At 60.6% G+C, this 19,562-nt stretch overlaps 1 protein-coding gene across 1 annotated transcript in view; it reads right to left on the bottom strand.

The window, feature by feature from the left end:
- The window catches only part of LOC129858659 (mucin-1-like), a 90,584-nt gene that overhangs the window by 39,404 nt on the left and 31,618 nt on the right, over positions 1 to 19,562 (bottom strand). Inside the window, exons 8-10 of the mRNA XM_055927958.1 lie at positions 17,444 to 17,568; positions 12,548 to 12,920; positions 1,429 to 1,567 (exon numbers count right to left, since the gene is read on the bottom strand). Coding sequence (XP_055783933.1) covers positions 1,429 to 1,567; positions 12,548 to 12,920; positions 17,444 to 17,568 — 637 coding nt within the window. The remainder of the gene's footprint in view (positions 1 to 1,428; positions 1,568 to 12,547; positions 12,921 to 17,443; positions 17,569 to 19,562) is intronic.

Here is a 19,562-nt window from a genome sequence, read left to right as displayed (position 1 = left end):
GAGGATGGAGCTGGGGTAGAGGATGGAGCTGTGGCTGAGGATGGAGCTGGGGTAGAGGATGGAGCTGGGGCTGAGGATGGATCTGGGGTAGAGGATGGAGCTGGGCTGAGGATGGAGCTGGGGATGAGGATGGAGCTGGGGTAGAGGATGGAGCTGGGGTAGAGGATGGAGCTGGGGTAGAGGATGGAGCTGTGGCTGAGGATGGAGCTGGGGTAGAGGATGGAGCTGGGGTAGAGGATGGAGCTGGGGTAGAGGATGGAGCTGGGGCAGAGGATGGAGCTGGGGTAGAGGTTGGAGCTGGGGCAGAGGATGGAACTGGGACAGAGGATGTAGCTGGGGTAGAGGATGGAGCTGGGGCAGAGGATGGATCTGGGGTAGAGGATGGAGCTGGGCTGAGGATGGAGTTGGGGCTGAGGATGGAGCTGGGGTAGACGATGGAGCTGTGGCTGAGGATGGAGCTGGGGCTGAGGATGGAGCTGGGGCTGAGGATGGAGCTGGGGATGAGGATGGAGCTGGGGTAGAGGATGGAGCTGGGGTAGAGGATGGAGCTGGGGTGGAGGATGGAGCTGGGGCTGAGGATGGATCTGGGGTAGAGGATGGAGCTGGGCTGAGGATGGAGTTGGGGCTGAGGATGGAGCTGGGGTAGAGGATGGAGCAGTGGCTGAGGATGGAGCTGGGGCTGAGGATTGAGCTGGGGATGAGGATGGAGCTGGGGATGAGGATGGAGCTGGGGTAGAGGATGGAGCTGGGGCAGAGGATGGTACTGGGACAGAGGATGTAGCTGGGGTAGAGGATGGAGCTGGGGCAGAGGATGGATCTGGGGTAGAGGATGGAGCTGGGCTGAGGATGTAGTTGGGGCTGAGGATGGAGCTGGGGTAGACGATGGAGCTGTGGCTGAGGATGGAGCTGGGGCTGAGGATGGAGCTGGGGCTGAGGATGGAGCTGGGGATGAGGATGGAGCTGGGGTAAAGGATGGAGCTGGGGTAGAGGATGGAGCTGGGGTAAAGGATGGAGCTGTGGTAGAGGATGGAGCTGTGGCTGAGGATGGAGCTGGGGCTGAGGATTGAGCTGGGGATGAGGATGGAGCTGGGGATGAGGATGGAGCTGGGGTAAAGGATGGAGCTGGGGTAGAGGATGGAGCTGGGGTAGAGGATTGAGCTGTGGTAGAGGATGGAGCTGGGGTAGAGGATGGAGCTGTGGCTGAGGATGGAGCTGGGGTAGAGGATGGAGCTGTGGTAGAGGATGGAGCTGGGGTAGAGGATGGAGCTGTGGCTGAGGATGGAGCTGGGGTAGAGGATGGAGCTGGGGCTGAGGATGGATCTGGGGTAGAGGATGGAGCTGGGCTGAGGATGGAGCTGGGGATGAGGATGGAGCTGGGGTAGAGGATGGAGCTGGGGTAGAGGATGGAGCTGGGGTAGAGGATGGAGCTGTGGCTGAGGATGGAGCTGGGGTAGAGGATGGAGCTGGGGTAGAGGATGGAGCTGGGGTAGAGGATGGAGCTGGGGTAGAGGATGGAGCTGGGGTAGAGGTTGGAGCTGGGGCAGAGGATGGAACTGGGACAGAGGATGTAGCTGGGGTAGAGGATGGAGCTGGGGCAGAGGATGGATCTGGGGTAGAGGATGGAGCTGGGCTGAGGATGGAGTTGGGGCTGAGGATGGAGCTGGGGTAGACGATGGAGCTGTGGCTGAGGATGGAGCTGGGGCTGAGGATGGAGCTGGGGCTGAGGATGGAGCTGGGGATGAGGATGGAGCTGGGGTAAAGGATGGAGCTGGGGTAGAGGATGGAGCTGGGGTGGAGGGTGGAGCTGGGGCTGAGGATGGATCTGGGGTAGAGGATGGAGCTGGGCTGAGGATGGAGTTGGGGCTGAGAATGGAGCTGGGGTAGAGGATGGAGCTGTGGCTGAGGATGGAGCTGGGGCTGAGGATGGAGCTGGGGATGAGGATGGAGCTGGGGATGAGGATGGAGCTGGGGTAAAGGATGGAGCTGGGGTAGAGGATGGAGCTGGGGTAGAGGATGGAGCTGTGGTAGAGGATGGAGCTGGGGTAGAGGATGGAGCTGTGGCTGAGGATGGAGCTGGGGTAGAGGATGGAGCTGGGGCTGAGGATGGATCTGGGGTAGAGGATGGAGCTGGGCTGAGGATGGAGCTGGTGATGAGGATGGATCTGGGGTAGAGGATGGAGCTTGGATAGAGGATGGAGCTGGGGTAGAGGATGGAGCTGATGCTGAGGATGGAGCTGGGGAAGAGGATGGAGCTGGGGTAGAGGATGGAGCTGGGGTAGAGGATGGAGCTGGGGCAGAGGATGGAGCTGGGGTAGAGGATGGAGCTGGGGTAGAGGATGGTACTGGGACAGAGGATGTAGCTGGGGTAGAGGATGGAGCTGGGGCAGAGGATGGAGCTGGGTTAGAGGATGGAGCTGGGGTAGAGGATGGAGCTGGGGCTTAGGATAGAGCTGGGGTTGATGATGGAGCTGGGGAAGAGGATGGAGCTGGGGTAGTGTATGGAGCTGGGGTAAAGGATGGAGCTGGGGCTGAGGATGGATCTGGGGTAGAGGATGGAGCTGGGCTGAGGATGGAGTTGGGGCTGAGGATGGAGCTGGGGTAGAGGATGAAGCTGGGGCAGAGGATGAAGCTGGGGTAGAGGATGGAGCTGGGCTGAGGATGGAGCTGGGGTAGAGGATGGAGCTGGGCTGAGGATGGAGCTGGGGTAGAGGATGGAGCTGAGGCTGAGGATGGAGCACGGGCTGAGGATGGAGCTGGAGCTGAGGATGGAGCTTGGGTAGAGGATGGAGCTGGGGTAGAGGATAGAGCTGGGGTAGAGGATGGAGCTTGGGTAGAGGATGGAGCTTGGGTAGAGGATAGAGCTGGGGTAGAGGATGGAGCTGGGGTAGAGGATGGAGCTGGGGTAGAGGATGGAGCTGGGGTAGAGGATGGAGCTGGGGTAGAGGATGGAGCTGGGGTAAAGGATGGAGCTGGGGTAGAGGATTTAGCTGGGGTAGAGGATGGAGCTGGGGTAGAGGATGGAGCTGGGACAGAGGTTGGAGCTGGGGTAGAGGATGGAGCTGGGATAGAGGATGGAGCTGGGGCAGAGGATGGAGCTGGGGCTGAGGATGGAGCTGGGGTAGAGGATGGAGCTGGGCTGAGGATGGAGCTGGGGTAGAGGATGGAGCTGGGGCAGAGGATGGAGCTGTGGCTGAGGATGGAGCTGGGCCAGAGGATGGATCTGGGGTAGAGGATGGAGCTGGGGCAGAGGATGGAGCTGGGACAGAGGTTGGAGCTGGGGTAGAGGATGGAGCTGGGATAGAGGATGGAGCTGGGGCAGAGGATGGAGCTGGGGCTGAGGATGGAGCTGGGGTAGAGGATGGAGCTGGGCTGAGGATGGAGCTGGGGTAGAGGATGGAGCTGGGGCAGAGGATGGAGCTGGGGCAGAGGATGTAGCTGGGGTAGAGGATGGAGCTGGGGTAGAGGATGGAGCTGGGGCTGAGGATGGATCTGGGGTAGAGGATGGAGCTGGGGTGAGGATGGAGTTGGGGCTGAGGATGGAGCTGGGGTAGAGGATGGAGCTGGGGTAAAGGATGGAGCTGGGGTAGAGGATTGAGCTGGGGTAGAGGATGGAGCTGGGGTAGAGGATGGAGCTGGAGCTGAGGATGGAGCTGGGGTAGAGGATGGAGTTGGGGTAGAGGATGGAGCTGGGGTAGAGGATGGAGCTGGGGTAGAGGATGAGGCTGTGGCTGAGGATGGAGCTGGGCCAGAGGATGGATCTGGGGTAGAGGATGGAGCTGGGGCAGAGGATGGAGCTGGGACAGAGGATGGAGCCTGGGTAGAGGATGGAGCTGTGGCTGAGGATGGAGCTGGGGTAGAGGATGGAGCTGGGGCAGAGGATGGAGCTGGGGCTGAGGATGGAGCTGGGATAGACGATGGAGCTGGGCTGACGATGGAGCTGGGGTACAGGATGGAGCTGGGTCAGAGGATGGAGCTGGGGTAGAGAATGGAGCTGGGCTGAGGATGGAGCTGAGGTAGAGGATGGAGCTGAAGCTGAGGATGGAGTTGGGCTGAGGATGGAGCTGGAGCTGAGGATGGAGCTGGGGTAGAGGATGGAGCTGGGGTAGAGGATGGAGCTGGGGCTGAGGATGGAGCTGGGTTAGAGGATGGAGCTGGGCTGAGGATGGAGCTAGGGCAGAGGATGGAGCTGGGGCAGAGGATGGAGCTGGGGTAGAGGATGGAGCTGGGGTAGAGGTTGGAGCTGGGGTAGAGGATGGAGCTTGGGTAGAGGATATAGCTGGGGTAGAGGATAGAGCTGGGGTAGAGGATGGAGCTTGGGCAGAGGATGGAGCTGGGGTAGAGGTTGGAGCTGGGGCAGAGGATGGAACTGGGACAGAGGATGTAGCTGGGGTAGAGGATGGAGCTGGGGCAGAGGATGGATCTGGGGTAGAGGATGGAGCTGGGCTGAGGATGGAGTTGGGGCTGAGGATGGAGCTGGGGTAGACGATGGAGCTGTGGCTGAGGATGGAGCTGGGGCTGAGGATGGAGCTGGGGCTGAGGATGGAGCTGGGGTTGAGGATGGAGCTGGGGTAAAGGATGGAGCTGGGGTAGAGGATGGAGCTGGGGTGGAGGGTGGAGCTGGGGCTGAGGATGGATCTGGGGTAGAGGATGGAGCTGGGCTGAGGATGGAGTTGGGGCTGAGAATGGAGCTGGGGTAGAGGATGGAGCTGTGGCTGAGGATGGAGCTGGGGCTGAGGATGGAGCTTGGGATGAGGATGGAGCTGGGGATGAGGATGGAGCTGGGGTAAAGGATGGAGCTGGGGTAGAGGATGGAGCTGGGGTAGAGGATGGAGCTGTGGTAGAGGATGGAGCTGGGGTAGAGGATGGAGCTGTGGCTGAGGATGGAGCTGGGGTAGAGGATGGAGCTGGGGCTGAGGATGGATCTGGGGTAGAGGATGGAGCTGGGCTGAGGATGGAGCTGGTGATGAGGATGGATCTGGGGTAGAGGATGGATCTGGGGTAGAGGATGGAGCTTGGGTAGAGGATGGAGCTGGGGTAGAGGATGGAGCTGTGGCTGAGGATGGAGCTGGGGAAGAGGATGGAGCTGGGGTAGAGGATGGAGCTTGGGTAGAGGATAGAGCTGGGGTAGAGGATGGAGCTGGGGTAGAGGATGGAGCTGGGGTAGAGGATGGAGCTGGGGTAGAGGATGGAGCTGGGGTAAAGGATGGAGCTGGGGTAGAGGATTTAGCTGGGGTAGAGGATGGAGCTGGGGTAGAGGATGGAGCTGGGACAGAGGTTGGAGCTGGGGTAGAGGATGGAGCTGGGATAGAGGATGGAGCTGGGGCAGAGGATGGAGCTGGGGCTGAGGATGGAGCTGGGGTAGAGGATGGAGCTGGGCTGAGGATGGAGCTGGGGTAGAGGATGGAGCTGGGGCAGAGGATGGAGCTGTGGCTGAGGATGGAGCTGGGCCAGAGGATGGATCTGGGGTAGAGGATGGAGCTGGGGCAGAGGATGGAGCTGGGACAGAGGTTGGAGCTGGGGTAGAGGATGGAGCTGGGATAGAGGATGGAGCTGGGGCAGAGGATGGAGCTGGGGCTGAGGATGGAGCTGGGGTAGAGGATGGAGCTGGGCTGAGGATGGAGCTGGGGTAGAGGATGGAGCTGGGGCAGAGGATGGAGCTGGGGCAGAGGATGTAGCTGGGGTAGAGGATGGAGCTGGGGTAGAGGATGGAGCTGGGGCTGAGGATGGATCTGGGGTAGAGGATGGAGCTGGGGTGAGGATGGAGTTGGGGCTGAGGATGGAGCTGGGGTAGAGGATGGAGCTGGGGTAAAGGATGGAGCTGGGGTAGAGGATTGAGCTGGGGTAGAGGATGGAGCTGGGGTAGAGGATGGAGCTGGAGCTGAGGATGGAGCTGGGGTAGAGGATGGAGTTGGGGTAGAGGATGGAGCTGGGGTAGAGGATGGAGCTGGGGTGGAGGGTGGAGCTGGGGCTGAGGATGGATCTGGGGTAGAGGATGGAGCTGGGCTGAGGATGGAGTTGGGGCTGAGAATGGAGCTGGGGTAGAGGATGGAGCTGTGGCTGAGGATGGAGCTGGGGCTGAGGATGGAGCTGGGGATGAGGATGGAGCTGGGGATGAGGATGGAGCTGGGGTAAAGGATGGAGCTGGGGTAGAGGATGGAGCTGGGGTAGAGGATGGAGCTGTGGTAGAGGATGGAGCTGGGGTAGAGGATGGAGCTGTGGCTGAGGATGGAGCTGGGGTAGAGGATGGAGCTGGGGCTGAGGATGGATCTGGGGTAGAGGATGGAGCTGGGCTGAGGATGGAGCTGGTGATGAGGATGGATCTGGGGTAGAGGATGGAGCTTGGATAGAGGATGGAGCTGGGGTAGAGGATGGAGCTGATGCTGAGGATGGAGCTGGGGAAGAGGATGGAGCTGGGGTAGAGGATGGAGCTGGGGTAGAGGATGGAGCTGGGGCAGAGGATGGAGCTGGGGTAGAGGATGGAGCTGGGGCAGAGGATGGTACTGGGACAGAGGATGTAGCTGGGGTAGAGGATGGAGCTGGGGCAGAGGATGGAGCTGGGTTAGAGGATGGAGCTGGGGTAGAGGATGGAGCTGGGGCTTAGGATAGAGCTGGGGTTGATGATGGAGCTGGGGAAGAGGATGGAGCTGGGGTAGTGTATGGAGCTGGGGTAAAGGATGGAGCTGGGGCTGAGGATGGATCTGGGGTAGAGGATGGAGCTGGGCTGAGGATGGAGTTGGGGCTGAGGATGGAGCTGGGGTAGAGGATGAAGCTGGGGCAGAGGATGAAGCTGGGGTAGAGGATGGAGCTGGGCTGAGGATGGAGCTGGGGTAGAGGATGGAGCTGGGCTGAGGATGGAGCTGGGGTAGAGGATGGAGCTGAGGCTGAGGATGGAGCACGGGCTGAGGATGGAGCTGGAGCTGAGGATGGAGCTTGGGTAGAGGATGGAGCTGGGGTAGAGGATAGAGCTGGGGTAGAGGATGGAGCTTGGGTAGAGGATGGAGCTTGGGTAGAGGATAGAGCTGGGGTAGAGGATGGAGCTGGGGTAGAGGATGGAGCTGGGGTAGAGGATGGAGCTGGGGTAGAGGATGGAGCTGGGGTAGAGGATGGAGCTGGGGTAAAGGATGGAGCTGGGGTAGAGGATTTAGCTGGGGTAGAGGATGGAGCTGGGGTAGAGGATGGAGCTGGGACAGAGGTTGGAGCTGGGGTAGAGGATGGAGCTGGGATAGAGGATGGAGCTGGGGCAGAGGATGGAGCTGGGGCTGAGGATGGAGCTGGGGTAGAGGATGGAGCTGGGCTGAGGATGGAGCTGGGGTAGAGGATGGAGCTGGGGCAGAGGATGGAGCTGTGGCTGAGGATGGAGCTGGGCCAGAGGATGGATCTGGGGTAGAGGATGGAGCTGGGGCAGAGGATGGAGCTGGGACAGAGGTTGGAGCTGGGGTAGAGGATGGAGCTGGGATAGAGGATGGAGCTGGGGCAGAGGATGGAGCTGGGGCTGAGGATGGAGCTGGGGTAGAGGATGGAGCTGGGCTGAGGATGGAGCTGGGGTAGAGGATGGAGCTGGGGCAGAGGATGGAGCTGGGGCAGAGGATGTAGCTGGGGTAGAGGATGGAGCTGGGGTAGAGGATGGAGCTGGGGCTGAGGATGGATCTGGGGTAGAGGATGGAGCTGGGGTGAGGATGGAGTTGGGGCTGAGGATGGAGCTGGGGTAGAGGATGGAGCTGGGGTAAAGGATGGAGCTGGGGTAGAGGATTGAGCTGGGGTAGAGGATGGAGCTGGGGTAGAGGATGGAGCTGGAGCTGAGGATGGAGCTGGGGTAGAGGATGGAGTTGGGGTAGAGGATGGAGCTGGGGTAGAGGATGGAGCTGGGGTAGAGGATGAGGCTGTGGCTGAGGATGGAGCTGGGCCAGAGGATGGATCTGGGGTAGAGGATGGAGCTGGGGCAGAGGATGGAGCTGGGACAGAGGATGGAGCCTGGGTAGAGGATGGAGCTGTGGCTGAGGATGGAGCTGGGGTAGAGGATGGAGCTGGGGCAGAGGATGGAGCTGGGGCTGAGGATGGAGCTGGGATAGACGATGGAGCTGGGCTGACGATGGAGCTGGGGTACAGGATGGAGCTGGGTCAGAGGATGGAGCTGGGGTAGAGAATGGAGCTGGGCTGAGGATGGAGCTGAGGTAGAGGATGGAGCTGAAGCTGAGGATGGAGTTGGGCTGAGGATGGAGCTGGAGCTGAGGATGGAGCTGGGGTAGAGGATGGAGCTGGGGTAGAGGATGGAGCTGGGGCTGAGGATGGAGCTGGGTTAGAGGATGGAGCTGGGCTGAGGATGGAGCTAGGGCAGAGGATGGAGCTGGGGCAGAGGATGGAGCTGGGGTAGAGGATGGAGCTGGGGTAGAGGTTGGAGCTGGGGTAGAGGATGGAGCTTGGGTAGAGGATATAGCTGGGGTAGAGGATAGAGCTGGGGTAGAGGATGGAGCTTGGGCAGAGGATGGAGCTGGGGTAGAGGTTGGAGCTGGGGCAGAGGATGGAACTGGGACAGAGGATGTAGCTGGGGTAGAGGATGGAGCTGGGGCAGAGGATGGATCTGGGGTAGAGGATGGAGCTGGGCTGAGGATGGAGTTGGGGCTGAGGATGGAGCTGGGGTAGACGATGGAGCTGTGGCTGAGGATGGAGCTGGGGCTGAGGATTTAGCTGGGGCTGAGGATGGAGCTGGGGTTGAGGATGGAGCTGGGGTAAAGGATGGAGCTGGGGTAGAGGATGGAGCTGGGGTGGAGGGTGGAGCTGGGGCTGAGGATGGATCTGGGGTAGAGGATGGAGCTGGGCTGAGGATGGAGTTGGGGCTGAGAATGGAGCTGGGGTAGAGGATGGAGCTGTGGCTGAGGATGGAGCTGGGGCTGAGGATGGAGCTTGGGATGAGGATGGAGCTGGGGATGAGGATGGAGCTGGGGTAAAGGATGGAGCTGGGGTAGAGGATGGAGCTGGGGTAGAGGATGGAGCTGTGGTAGAGGATGGAGCTGGGGTAGAGGATGGAGCTGTGGCTGAGGATGGAGCTGGGGTAGAGGATGGAGCTGGGGCTGAGGATGGATCTGGGGTAGAGGATGGAGCTGGGCTGAGGATGGAGCTGGTGATGAGGATGGATCTGGGGTAGAGGATGGATCTGGGGTAGAGGATGGAGCTTGGGTAGAGGATGGAGCTGGGGTAGAGGATGGAGCTGTGGCTGAGGATGGAGCTGGGGAAGAGGATGGAGCTGGGGTAGAGGATGGAGCTTGGGTAGAGGATAGAGCTGGGGTAGAGGATGGAGCTGGGGTAGAGGATGGAGCTGGGGTAGAGGATGGAGCTGGGGTAGAGGATGGAGCTGGGGTAGAGGATGGAGCTGGGGTAAAGGATGGAGCTGGGGTAGAGGATTTAGCTGGGGTAGAGGATGGAGCTGGGGTAGAGGATGGAGCTGGGACAGAGGTTGGAGCTGGGGTAGAGGATGGAGCTGGGATAGAGGATGGAGCTGGGGCAGAGGATGGAGCTGGGGCTGAGGATGGAGCTGGGGTAGAGGATGGAGCTGGGCTGAGGATGGAGCTGGGGTAGAGGATGGAGCTGGGGCAGAGGATGGAGCTGTGGCTGAGGATGGAGCTGGGCCAGAGGATGGATCTGGGGTAGAGGATGGAGCTGGGGCAGAGGATGGAGCTGGGACAGAGGTTGGAGCTGGGGCAGAGGATGGAGCTGGGATAGAGGATGGAGCTGGGGCAGAGGATGGAGCTGGGGCTGAGGATGGAGCTGGGGTAGAGGATGGAGCTGGGCTGAGGATGGAGCTGGGGTAGAGGATGGAGCTGGGGCAGAGGATGGAGCTGGGGCAGAGGATGTAGCTGGGGTAGAGGATGGAGCTGGGGTAGAGGATGGAGCTGGGGCTGAGGATGGATCTGGGGTAGAGGATGGAGCTGGGGTGAGGATGGAGTTGGGGCTGAGGATGGAGCTGGGGTAGAGGATGGAGCTGGGGTAAAGGATGGAGCTGGGGTAGAGGATTGAGCTGGGGTAGAGGATGGAGCTGGGGTAGAGGATGGAGCTGGAGCTGAGGATGGAGCTGGGGTAGAGGATGGAGTTGGGGTAGAGGATGGAGCTGGGGTAGAGGATGGAGCTGGGGTAGAGGATGAGGCTGTGGCTGAGGATGGAGCTGGGCCAGAGGATAGATCTGGGGTAGAGGATGGAGCTGGGGCAGAGGATGGAGCTGGGACAGAGGATGGAGCCTGGGTAGAGGATGGAGCTGTGGCTGAGGATGGAGCTGGGGTAGAGGATGGAGCTGGGGCAGAGGATGGAGCTGGGGCTGAGGATGGAGCTGGGATAGACGATGGAGCTGGGCTGACGATGGAGCTGGGGTACAGGATGGAGCTGGGTCAGAGGATGGAGCTGGGGTAGAGAATGGAGCTGGGCTGAGGATGGAGCTGAGGTAGAGGATGGAGCTGAAGCTGAGGATGGAGTTGGGCTGAGGATGGAGCTGGAGCTGAGGATGGAGCTGGGGTAGAGGATGGAGCTGGGGTAGAGGATGGAGCTGGGGCTGAGGATGGAGCTGGGTTAGAGGATGGAGCTGGGCTGAGGATGGAGCTAGGGCAGAGGATGGAGCTGGGGCAGAGGATGGAGCTGGGGTAGAGGATGGAGCTGGGGTAGAGGTTGGAGCTGGGGTAGAGGATGGAGCTTGGGTAGAGGATATAGCTGGGGTAGAGGATAGAGCTGGGGTAGAGGATGGAGCTTGGGCAGAGGATGGAGCTGGGGTAGAGGTTGGAGCTGGGGCAGAGGATGGAACTGGGACAGAGGATGTAGCTGGGGTAGAGGATGGAGCTGGGGCAGAGGATGGATCTGGGGTAGAGGATGGAGCTGGGCTGAGGATGGAGTTGGGGCTGAGGATGGAGCTGGGGTAGACGATGGAGCTGTGGCTGAGGATGGAGCTGGGGCTGAGGATGGAGCTGGGGCTGAGGATGGAGCTGGGGATGAGGATGGAGCTGGGGTAAAGGATGGAGCTGGGGTAGAGGATGGAGCTGGGGTGGAGGGTGGAGCTGGGGCTGAGGATGGATCTGGGGTAGAGGATGGAGCTGGGCTGAGGATGGAGTTGGGGCTGAGAATGGAGCTGGGGTAGAGGATGGAGCTGTGGCTGAGGATGGAGCTGGGGCTGAGGATGGAGCTTGGGATGAGGATGGAGCTGGGGATGAGGATGGAGCTGGGGTAAAGGATGGAGCTGGGGTAGAGGATGGAGCTGGGGTAGAGGATGGAGCTGTGGTAGAGGATGGAGCTGGGGTAGAGGATGGAGCTGTGGCTGAGGATGGAGCTGGGGTAGAGGATGGAGCTGGGGCTGAGGATGGATCTGGGGTAGAGGATGGAGCTGGGCTGAGGATGGAGCTGGTGATGAGGATGGATCTGGGGTAGAGGATGGATCTGGGGTAGAGGATGGAGCTTGGGTAGAGGATGGAGCTGGGGTAGAGGATGGAGCTGTGGCTGAGGATGGAGCTGGGGAAGAGGATGGAGCTGGGGTAGAGGATGGAGCTGGGGTAGAGGATGGAGCTGGGGCAGAGGATGGAGCTGGGGTAGAGGATGGAGCTGGGGCAGAGGATGGTACTGGGACAGAGGATGTAGCTGGGGTAGAGGATGGAGCTGGGGCAGAGGATGGAGCTGGGTTAGAGGATGGAGCTGGGGTAGAGGATGGAGCTGGGGTAGAGGATGGAGCTGGGGCTGAGGATGGAGCTGGGTTAGAGGATGGAGCTGGGCTGAGGATGGAGCTAGGGCAGAGGATGGAGCTGGGGCAGAGGATGGAGCTGGGGTAGAGGATGGAGCTGGGGTAGAGGTTGGAGCTGGGGTAGAGGATGGAGCTTGGGTAGAGGATATAGCTGGGGTAGAGGATAGAGCTGGGGTAGAGGATGGAGCTTGGGCAGAGGATGGAGCTGGGGTAGAGGTTGGAGCTGGGGCAGAGGATGGAACTGGGACAGAGGATGTAGCTGGGGTAGAGGATGGAGCTGGGGCAGAGGATGGATCTGGGGTAGAGGATGGAGCTGGGCTGAGGATGGAGTTGGGGCTGAGGATGGAGCTGGGGTAGACGATGGAGCTGTGGCTGAGGATGGAGCTGGGGCTGAGGATGGAGCTGGGGCTGAGGATGGAGCTGGGGTTGAGGATGGAGCTGGGGTAAAGGATGGAGCTGGGGTAGAGGATGGAGCTGGGGTGGAGGGTGGAGCTGGGGCTGAGGATGGATCTGGGGTAGAGGATGGAGCTGGGCTGAGGATGGAGTTGGGGCTGAGAATGGAGCTGGGGTAGAGGATGGAGCTGTGGCTGAGGATGGAGCTGGGGCTGAGGATGGAGCTTGGGATGAGGATGGAGCTGGGGATGAGGATGGAGCTGGGGTAAAGGATGGAGCTGGGGTAGAGGATGGAGCTGGGGTAGAGGATGGAGCTGTGGTAGAGGATGGAGCTGGGGTAGAGGATGGAGCTGTGGCTGAGGATGGAGCTGGGGTAGAGGATGGAGCTGGGGCTGAGGATGGATCTGGGGTAGAGGATGGAGCTGGGCTGAGGATGGAGCTGGTGATGAGGATGGATCTGGGGTAGAGGATGGATCTGGGGTAGAGGATGGAGCTTGGGTAGAGGATGGAGCTGGGGTAGAGGATGGAGCTGTGGCTGAGGATGGAGCTGGGGAAGAGGATGGAGCTGGGGTAGAGGATGGAGCTGGGGTAGAGGATGGAGCTGGGGTAGAGGATGGAGCTGGGGTAGAGGATGGAGCTGGGGTAGAGGATGGAGCTGGGGTAGAGGATGGAGCTGGGGTAGAGGATGGAGCTGGGGTAAAGGATGGAGCTGGGGTAGAGGATTTAGCTGGGGTAGAGGATGGAGCTGGGGTAGAGGATGGAGCTGGGACAGAGGTTGGAGCTGGGGTAGAGGATGGAGCTGGGATAGAGGATGGAGCTGGGGCAGAGGATGGAGCTGGGGCTGAGGATGGAGCTGGGGTAGAGGATGGAGCTGGGCTGAGGATGGAGCTGGGGTAGAGGATGGAGCTGGGGCAGAGGATGGAGCTGTGGCTGAGGATGGAGCTGGGCCAGAGGATGGATCTGGGGTAGAGGATGGAGCTGGGGCAGAGGATGGAGCTGGGACAGAGGTTGGAGCTGGGGTAGAGGATGGAGCTGGGATAGAGGATGGAGCTGGGGCAGAGGATGGAGCTGGGGCTGAGGATGGAGCTGGGGTAGAGGATGGAGCTGGGCTGAGGATGGAGCTGGGGTAGAGGATGGAGCTGGGGCAGAGGATGGAGCTGGGGCAGAGGATGTAGCTGGGGTAGAGGATGGAGCTGGGGTAGAGGATGGAGCTGGGGCTGAGGATGGATCTGGGGTAGAGGATGGAGCTGGGGTGAGGATGGAGTTGGGGCTGAGGATGGAGCTGGGGTAGAGGATGGAGCTGGGGTAAAGGATGGAGCTGGGGTAGAGGATTGAGCTGGGGTAGAGGATGGAGCTGGGGTAGAGGATGGAGCTGGAGCTGAGGATGGAGCTGGGGTAGAGGATGGAGTTGGGGTAGAGGATGGAGCTGGGGTAGAGGATGGAGCTGGGGTAGAGGATGAGGCTGTGGCTGAGGATGGAGCTGGGCCAGAGGATGGATCTGGGGTAGAGGATGGAGCTGGGGCAGAGGATGGAGCTGGGACAGAGGATGGAGCCTGGGTAGAGGATGGAGCTGTGGCTGAGGATGGAGCTGGGGTAGAGGATGGAGCTGGGGCAGAGGATGGAGCTGGGGCTGAGGATGGAGCTGGGATAGACGATGGAGCTGGGCTGACGATGGAGCTGGGGTACAGGATGGAGCTGGGTCAGAGGATGGAGCTGGGGTAGAGAATGGAGCTGGGCTGAGGATGGAGCTGAGGTAGAGGATGGAGCTGAAGCTGAGGATGGAGTTGGGCTGAGGATGGAGCTGGAGCTGAGGATGGAGCTGGGGTAGAGGATGGAGCTGGGGTAGAGGATGGAGCTGGGGCTGAGGATGGAGCTGGGTTAGAGGATGGAGCTGGGCTGAGGATGGAGCTAGGGCAGAGGATGGAGCTGGGGCAGAGGATGGAGCTGGGGTAGAGGATGGAGCTGGGGTAGAGGTTGGAGCTGGGGTAGAGGATGGAGCTTGGGTAGAGGATATAGCTGGGGTAGAGGATAGAGCTGGGGTAGAGGATGGAGCTTGGGCAGAGGATGGAGCTGGGGTAGAGGTTGGAGCTGGGGCAGAGGATGGAACTGGGACAGAGGATGTAGCTGGGGTAGAGGATGGAGCTGGGGCAGAGGATGGATCTGGGGTAGAGGATGGAGCTGGGCTGAGGATGGAGTTGGGGCTGAGGATGGAGCTGGGGTAGACGATGGAGCTGTGGCTGAGGATGGAGCTGGGGCTGAGGATGGAGCTGGGGCTGAGGATGGAGCTGGGGATGAGGATGGAGCTGGGGTAAAGGATGGAGCTGGGGTAGAGGATGGAGCTGGGGTGGAGGGTGGAGCTGGGGCTGAGGATGGATCTGGGGTAGAGGATGGAGCTGGGCTGAGGATGGAGTTGGGGCTGAGAATGGAGCTGGGGTAGAGGATGGAGCTGTGGCTGAGGATGGAGCTGGGGCTGAGGATGGAGCTTGGGATGAGGATGGAGCTGGGGATGAGGATGGAGCTGGGGTAAAGGATGGAGCTGGGGTAGAGGATGGAGCTGGGGTAGAGGATGGAGCTGTGGTAGAGGATGGAGCTGGGGTAGAGGATGGAGCTGTGGCTGAGGATGGAGCTGGGGTAGAGGATGGAGCTGGGGCTGAGGATGGATCTGGGGTAGAGGATGGAGCTGGGCTGAGGATGGAGCTGGTGATGAGGATGGATCTGGGGTAGAGGATGGATCTGGGGTAGAGGATGGAGCTTGGGTAGAGGATGGAGCTGGGGTAGAGGATGGAGCTGTGGCTGAGGATGGAGCTGGGGAAGAGGATGGAGCTGGGGTAGAGGATGGAGCTGGGGTAGAGGATGGAGCTGGGGCAGAGGATGGAGCTGGGGTAGAGGATGGAGCTGGGGCAGAGGATGGTACTGGGACAGAGGATGTAGCTGGGGTAGAGGATGGAGCTGGGGCAGAGGATGGAGCTGGGTTAGAGGATGGAGCTGGGGTAGAGGATGGAGCTGGGGCTTAGGATAGAGCTGGGGTTGATGATGGAGCTGGGGAAGAGGATGGAGCTGGGGTAGTGTATGGAGCTGGGGTAAAGGATGGAGCTGGGGCTGAGGATGGAGCTGGGGTAGAGGATGAAGCTGGGGCAGAGGATGAAGCTGGGGTAGAGGATGGAGCTGGGCTGAGGATGGAGCTGGGGTAGAGGATGGAGCTGGGCTGAGGATGGAGCTGGGGTAGAGGATGGAGCTGAGGCTGAGGATGGAGCACGGGCTGAGGATAGAGCTGGAGCTGAGGATGGAGCTTGGGTAGAGGATGGAGCTGGGGTAGAGGATAGAGCTGGGGTAGAGGATGGAGCTTGGGTAGAGGATGGAGCTTAAATAGAGGATAGAGCTGGGGTAGAGGATGGAGCTGGGGTAGAGGATGGAGCTGGGGTAGAGGATGGAGCTGGGGTAGAGGATGGAGCTGGGGTAGAGGATGGAGCTGTGGTAAAGGATGGAGCTGGGGTAGAGGATTTAGCTGGGGTAGAGGATGGAGCTGGGGTAGAGGATGGAGCTGGGGCTGAGGATGGAGCTGGGGCAGAGGATGGAGCTGGGGTAGAGGATGGAGCTGTGGCTGAGGATGGAGCTGTGGCTGAGGATGGAGCTGGGCCAGAGGATGGATCTGGGGTAGAGGATGGAGCTGGGGCAGAGGATGGAGCTGGGACAGAGGTTGGAGCTGGGGTAGAGGATGGAGCTGGGATAGAGGATGGAGCTGGGGCAGAGGATGGAGCTGGGGCTGAGGATGGAGCTGGGGTAGAGGATGGAGCTGGGCTGAGGATGGAGCTGGGGTAGAGGATGGAGCTGGGGCAGAGGATGGAGCTGGGGCAGAGGATGTAGCTGGGGTAGAGGATGGAGCTGGGGTAGAGGATGGAGCTGGGGCTGAGGATGGATCTGGGGTAGAGGATGGAGCTGGGGTGAGGATGGAGTTGGGGCTGAGGATGGAGCTGGGGTAGAGGATGGAGCTGGGGTAAAGGATGGAGCTGGGGTAGAGGATTGAGCTGGGGTAGAGGATGGAGCTGGGGTAGAGGATGGAGCTGGGGCTGAGGATGGAGCTGGGGTAGAGGATGGAGTTGGGGTAGAGGATGGAGCTGGGGTAGAGGATGGAGCTGGGGTAGAGGATGAGGCTGTGGCTGAGGATGGAGCTGGGCCAGAGGATGGATCTGGGGTAGAGGATGGAGCTGGGGCAGATGATGGAGCTGGGACAGAGGATGGAGCCTGGGTAGAGGATGGAGCTGTGGCTGAGGATGGAGCTGGGGTAGAGGATGGAGCTGGGACAGAGGATGGAGCTGGGGCTGAGGATGGAGCTGGGATAGACGATGGAGCTGGGCTGACGATGGAGCTGGGGTAGAGGATGGAGCTGGGTCAGAGGATGGAGCTGGGGTAGAGAATGGAGCTGGGCTGAGGATGGAGCTTGGATAGAGGATATAGCTGGGGTAGAGGATAGAGCTGGGGTAGAGGATGGAGCTTGGGTAGAGGATGGAGCTGGGGTAGAGGATGGAGCTGGGGTAGAGGATGGAGCTGGGGTAAAGGATGGAGCTGGGGTAGAGGATTTAGCTGGGGTAGAGGATGGAGCTGGGGTAGAGGATGGAGCTGGGGCTGAGGATGGAGCTGGGGCAGAAGATGGAGCTGGGGCTGAGGATGGATCTGGGGTAGAGGATGGAGCTGGGCTGAGGATGGAGCTGGGGATGAGGATGGAGCTGGGGTAGAGGATGGAGCTGGGGTAGAGGATGGAGCTGGGGTAGAGGATGGAGCTGTGGCTGAGGATGGAGCTGGGGTAGAGGATGGAGCTGGGGTAGCGGATGGAGCTGGGGTAGAGGATGGAGCTGGGGCAGAGGATGGAGCTGGGGTAGAGGATGGAGCTGGGGCAGAGGATGGTACTGGGACAGAGGATGGAGCTGGGGTAGAGGATGGAGCTGGGGTAGAGGATGGAGCTGGGGCTGAGGTATAGAGCTGGGGTTGAGGATGGAGCTGGGGAAGAGGATGGAGCTGGGTTAGTGTATGGAACTGGGGTAGAGGATGGAGCTGGGGCTGAGGATGGATCTGGGGTAGAGGATGGAGCTGGGCTGAGGATGGAGTTGGGGCTGAGGATTGAGCTGGGGTAGAGGATGAAGCTGGGGCAGAGGATGAAGCTGGGGTAGAGGATGGAGCTGGGCTGAGGATGGAGCTGGGGTAGAGGATGGAGCTGGGCTGAGGATGGAGCTGGGGTAGAGGATGTAGCTGAGGCTGATGATGGAGCACGGGCTGAGGATGGAGCTGGAGCTGAGGATGGAGCTTGGGTAGAGGATGGAGCTTGAGTAGAGGATGGAGCTGGGGTAGAGGATGGAGCTTGGGTAGAGGATGGAGCTGGGGTAGAGGATGGAGCTGGGGTAGAGGATGGAGCTGGGGTAAAGGATGGAGCTGGGGTAGAGGATTTAGCTGGGGTAGAGGATGGAGCTGGGGTAGTGGATGGAGCTGGGGCTGAGGATGGAGGTGGCGCAGAGGATGGAGCTGGGGTAGAGGATGGAGCTGTGGCTGAGGATGGAGCTGTGGCTGAGGATGGAGCTGGGCCAGAGGATGGATCTGGGGTAGAGGATGGAGCTGGGGCAGAGGATGGAGCTGAGACAGAGGATGGAGCTGGGACAGAGGATGGAGCTGGGACAGAGGATGGAGCTGGGGCAGAGGATGGAGCTGGGGCTGAGGATGGAGCTGGGCCAGAGGATGGATCTGGGGTAGAGGATGGAGCTGGGGCAGAGGATGGAGCTGAGACAGAGGATGGAGCTGGGACTGAGGATGGAGCTGGAACAGAGGATGGAGCTGGGGCAGAGGATGGAGCTGGGGCTGAGGATGGAGCTGGGGTAGACGATGGAGCTGGGCTGAGGATGGAGCTGGGGTACAGGATGGAGCTGGGTCAGAGGATGGAGCTGAGGTAGAGAATGGAGCTGGGCTGAGGATGGAGCTGGGGTAGAGGATGGAGCTGAAGCTGAGGATGGAGCTGGGGCTGAGGATGGAGCTGGAGCTGAGGATGGAGCTGGGGTAGAGGATGGAACTGGGGTAGAGGATGGAGCTGGGGCTGAGGATGGAGCTGGATTAGAGGATGGAGCTGGGCTGAGGATGGAGCTGGGGCTGAGGATGGAGCTGTTGAAGAGGATGGAGCTGGGGTAGAGGATGGAACTGGGGTAGAGGATGGAGCTGGGGTAGAGGATGGAGCTGGGGAAGAGGATGGAGCTGGGGTAGAGGATATAGCTGGGGTAGAGGATATAGCTGGGGTAGAGGATGGAGCTGGGGTAGAGGATGGAGCTGGGGAAGATGATGGAGCTGGGGTAGAGGATGGAGCTGGGGTAGAGGAGGGAGCTGGGGTAGAGGATGGAGCTGGGGTAGAGGATGGAGCTGGGCTGAGGATGGAGCTGGGGCAGAGGATGGAGCTGGGGCAGAGGATGGAGCTGGGGTAGAGGATGGAGCTGGGGTAGAGGATGGAGCTTGGGTAGAGGATGGAGCTTGGGTAGAGGATATAGCTGGGGTAGAGGATAGAGCTGGGGTAGATGAGCTTGGGTAGAGGATGGAGCTTGGGTAGAGGATATAGCTGGGGTAGAGGATAGAGCTGGGGGAGAGGATGGAGCTTGGGTAGAGGATGGAGCTGGGGTAGAGGATGGAGCACGGGCTGAGGATGGAGCTGGAGCTGAGGATGGAGCTGGGGTAGAGGATTTAGCTGGGGTAGAGGATGGAGCTGGGGTAGAGGAAGGAGCTGGGGTAAAGGATGGAGCTGGGGTAGAGGATGGAGCTGGGGTAGAGGATGGAGCTGGGGTAAAGGATGGAGCTGGGGTAGAGGATTTAGCTGGGGTAGAGGATGGAGCTGGGGTAGTGGATGGAGCTGGGGCTGAGGATGGAGGTGGCGCAGAGGATGGAGCTGGGCTGGGGATGGAGCTGGGGTAGAGGATGGAGCTGGGCTGAGGATGGAGCTGGGGTAGAGGATGGAGCTGAGGCTGAGGATGGAGCACGGGCTGAGGATAGAGCTGGAGCTGAGGATGGAGCTTGGGTAGAGGATGGAGCTGGGGTAGAGGATAGAGCTGGGGTAGAGGATGGAGCTTGGGTAGAGGATGGAGCTTAAATAGAGGATAGAGCTGGGGTAGAGGATGGAGCTGGGGTAGAGGATGGAGCTGGGGTAGAGGATGGAGCTGGGGTAGAGGATGGAGCTGGGGTAGAGGATGGAGCTGTGGTAAAGGATGGAGCTGGGGTAGAGGATTTAGCTGGGGTAGAGGATGGAGCTGGGGTAGAGGATGGAGCTGGGGCTGAGGATGGAGCTGGGGCAGAGGATGGAGCTGGGGTAGAGGATGGAGCTGTGGCTGAGGATGGAGCTGGGGTAGAGGATGGAGCTGGGGTAGAGGATGGAGCTGGGGTAGAGGATGGAGCTGTGGTAAAGGATGGAGCTGGGGTAGAGGATTTAGCTGGGGTAGAGGAT

Source organism: Salvelinus fontinalis, chromosome 6 (genome assembly GCF_029448725.1).
Source record: "Salvelinus fontinalis isolate EN_2023a chromosome 6, ASM2944872v1, whole genome shotgun sequence".
In the NCBI taxonomy this organism is placed as follows: Eukaryota; Metazoa; Chordata; class Actinopteri; order Salmoniformes; family Salmonidae; genus Salvelinus; species Salvelinus fontinalis.
The sequence above is the reverse complement of the archived record's forward strand: the minus strand, read 5'-3'. Positions and strand labels throughout refer to the sequence as shown.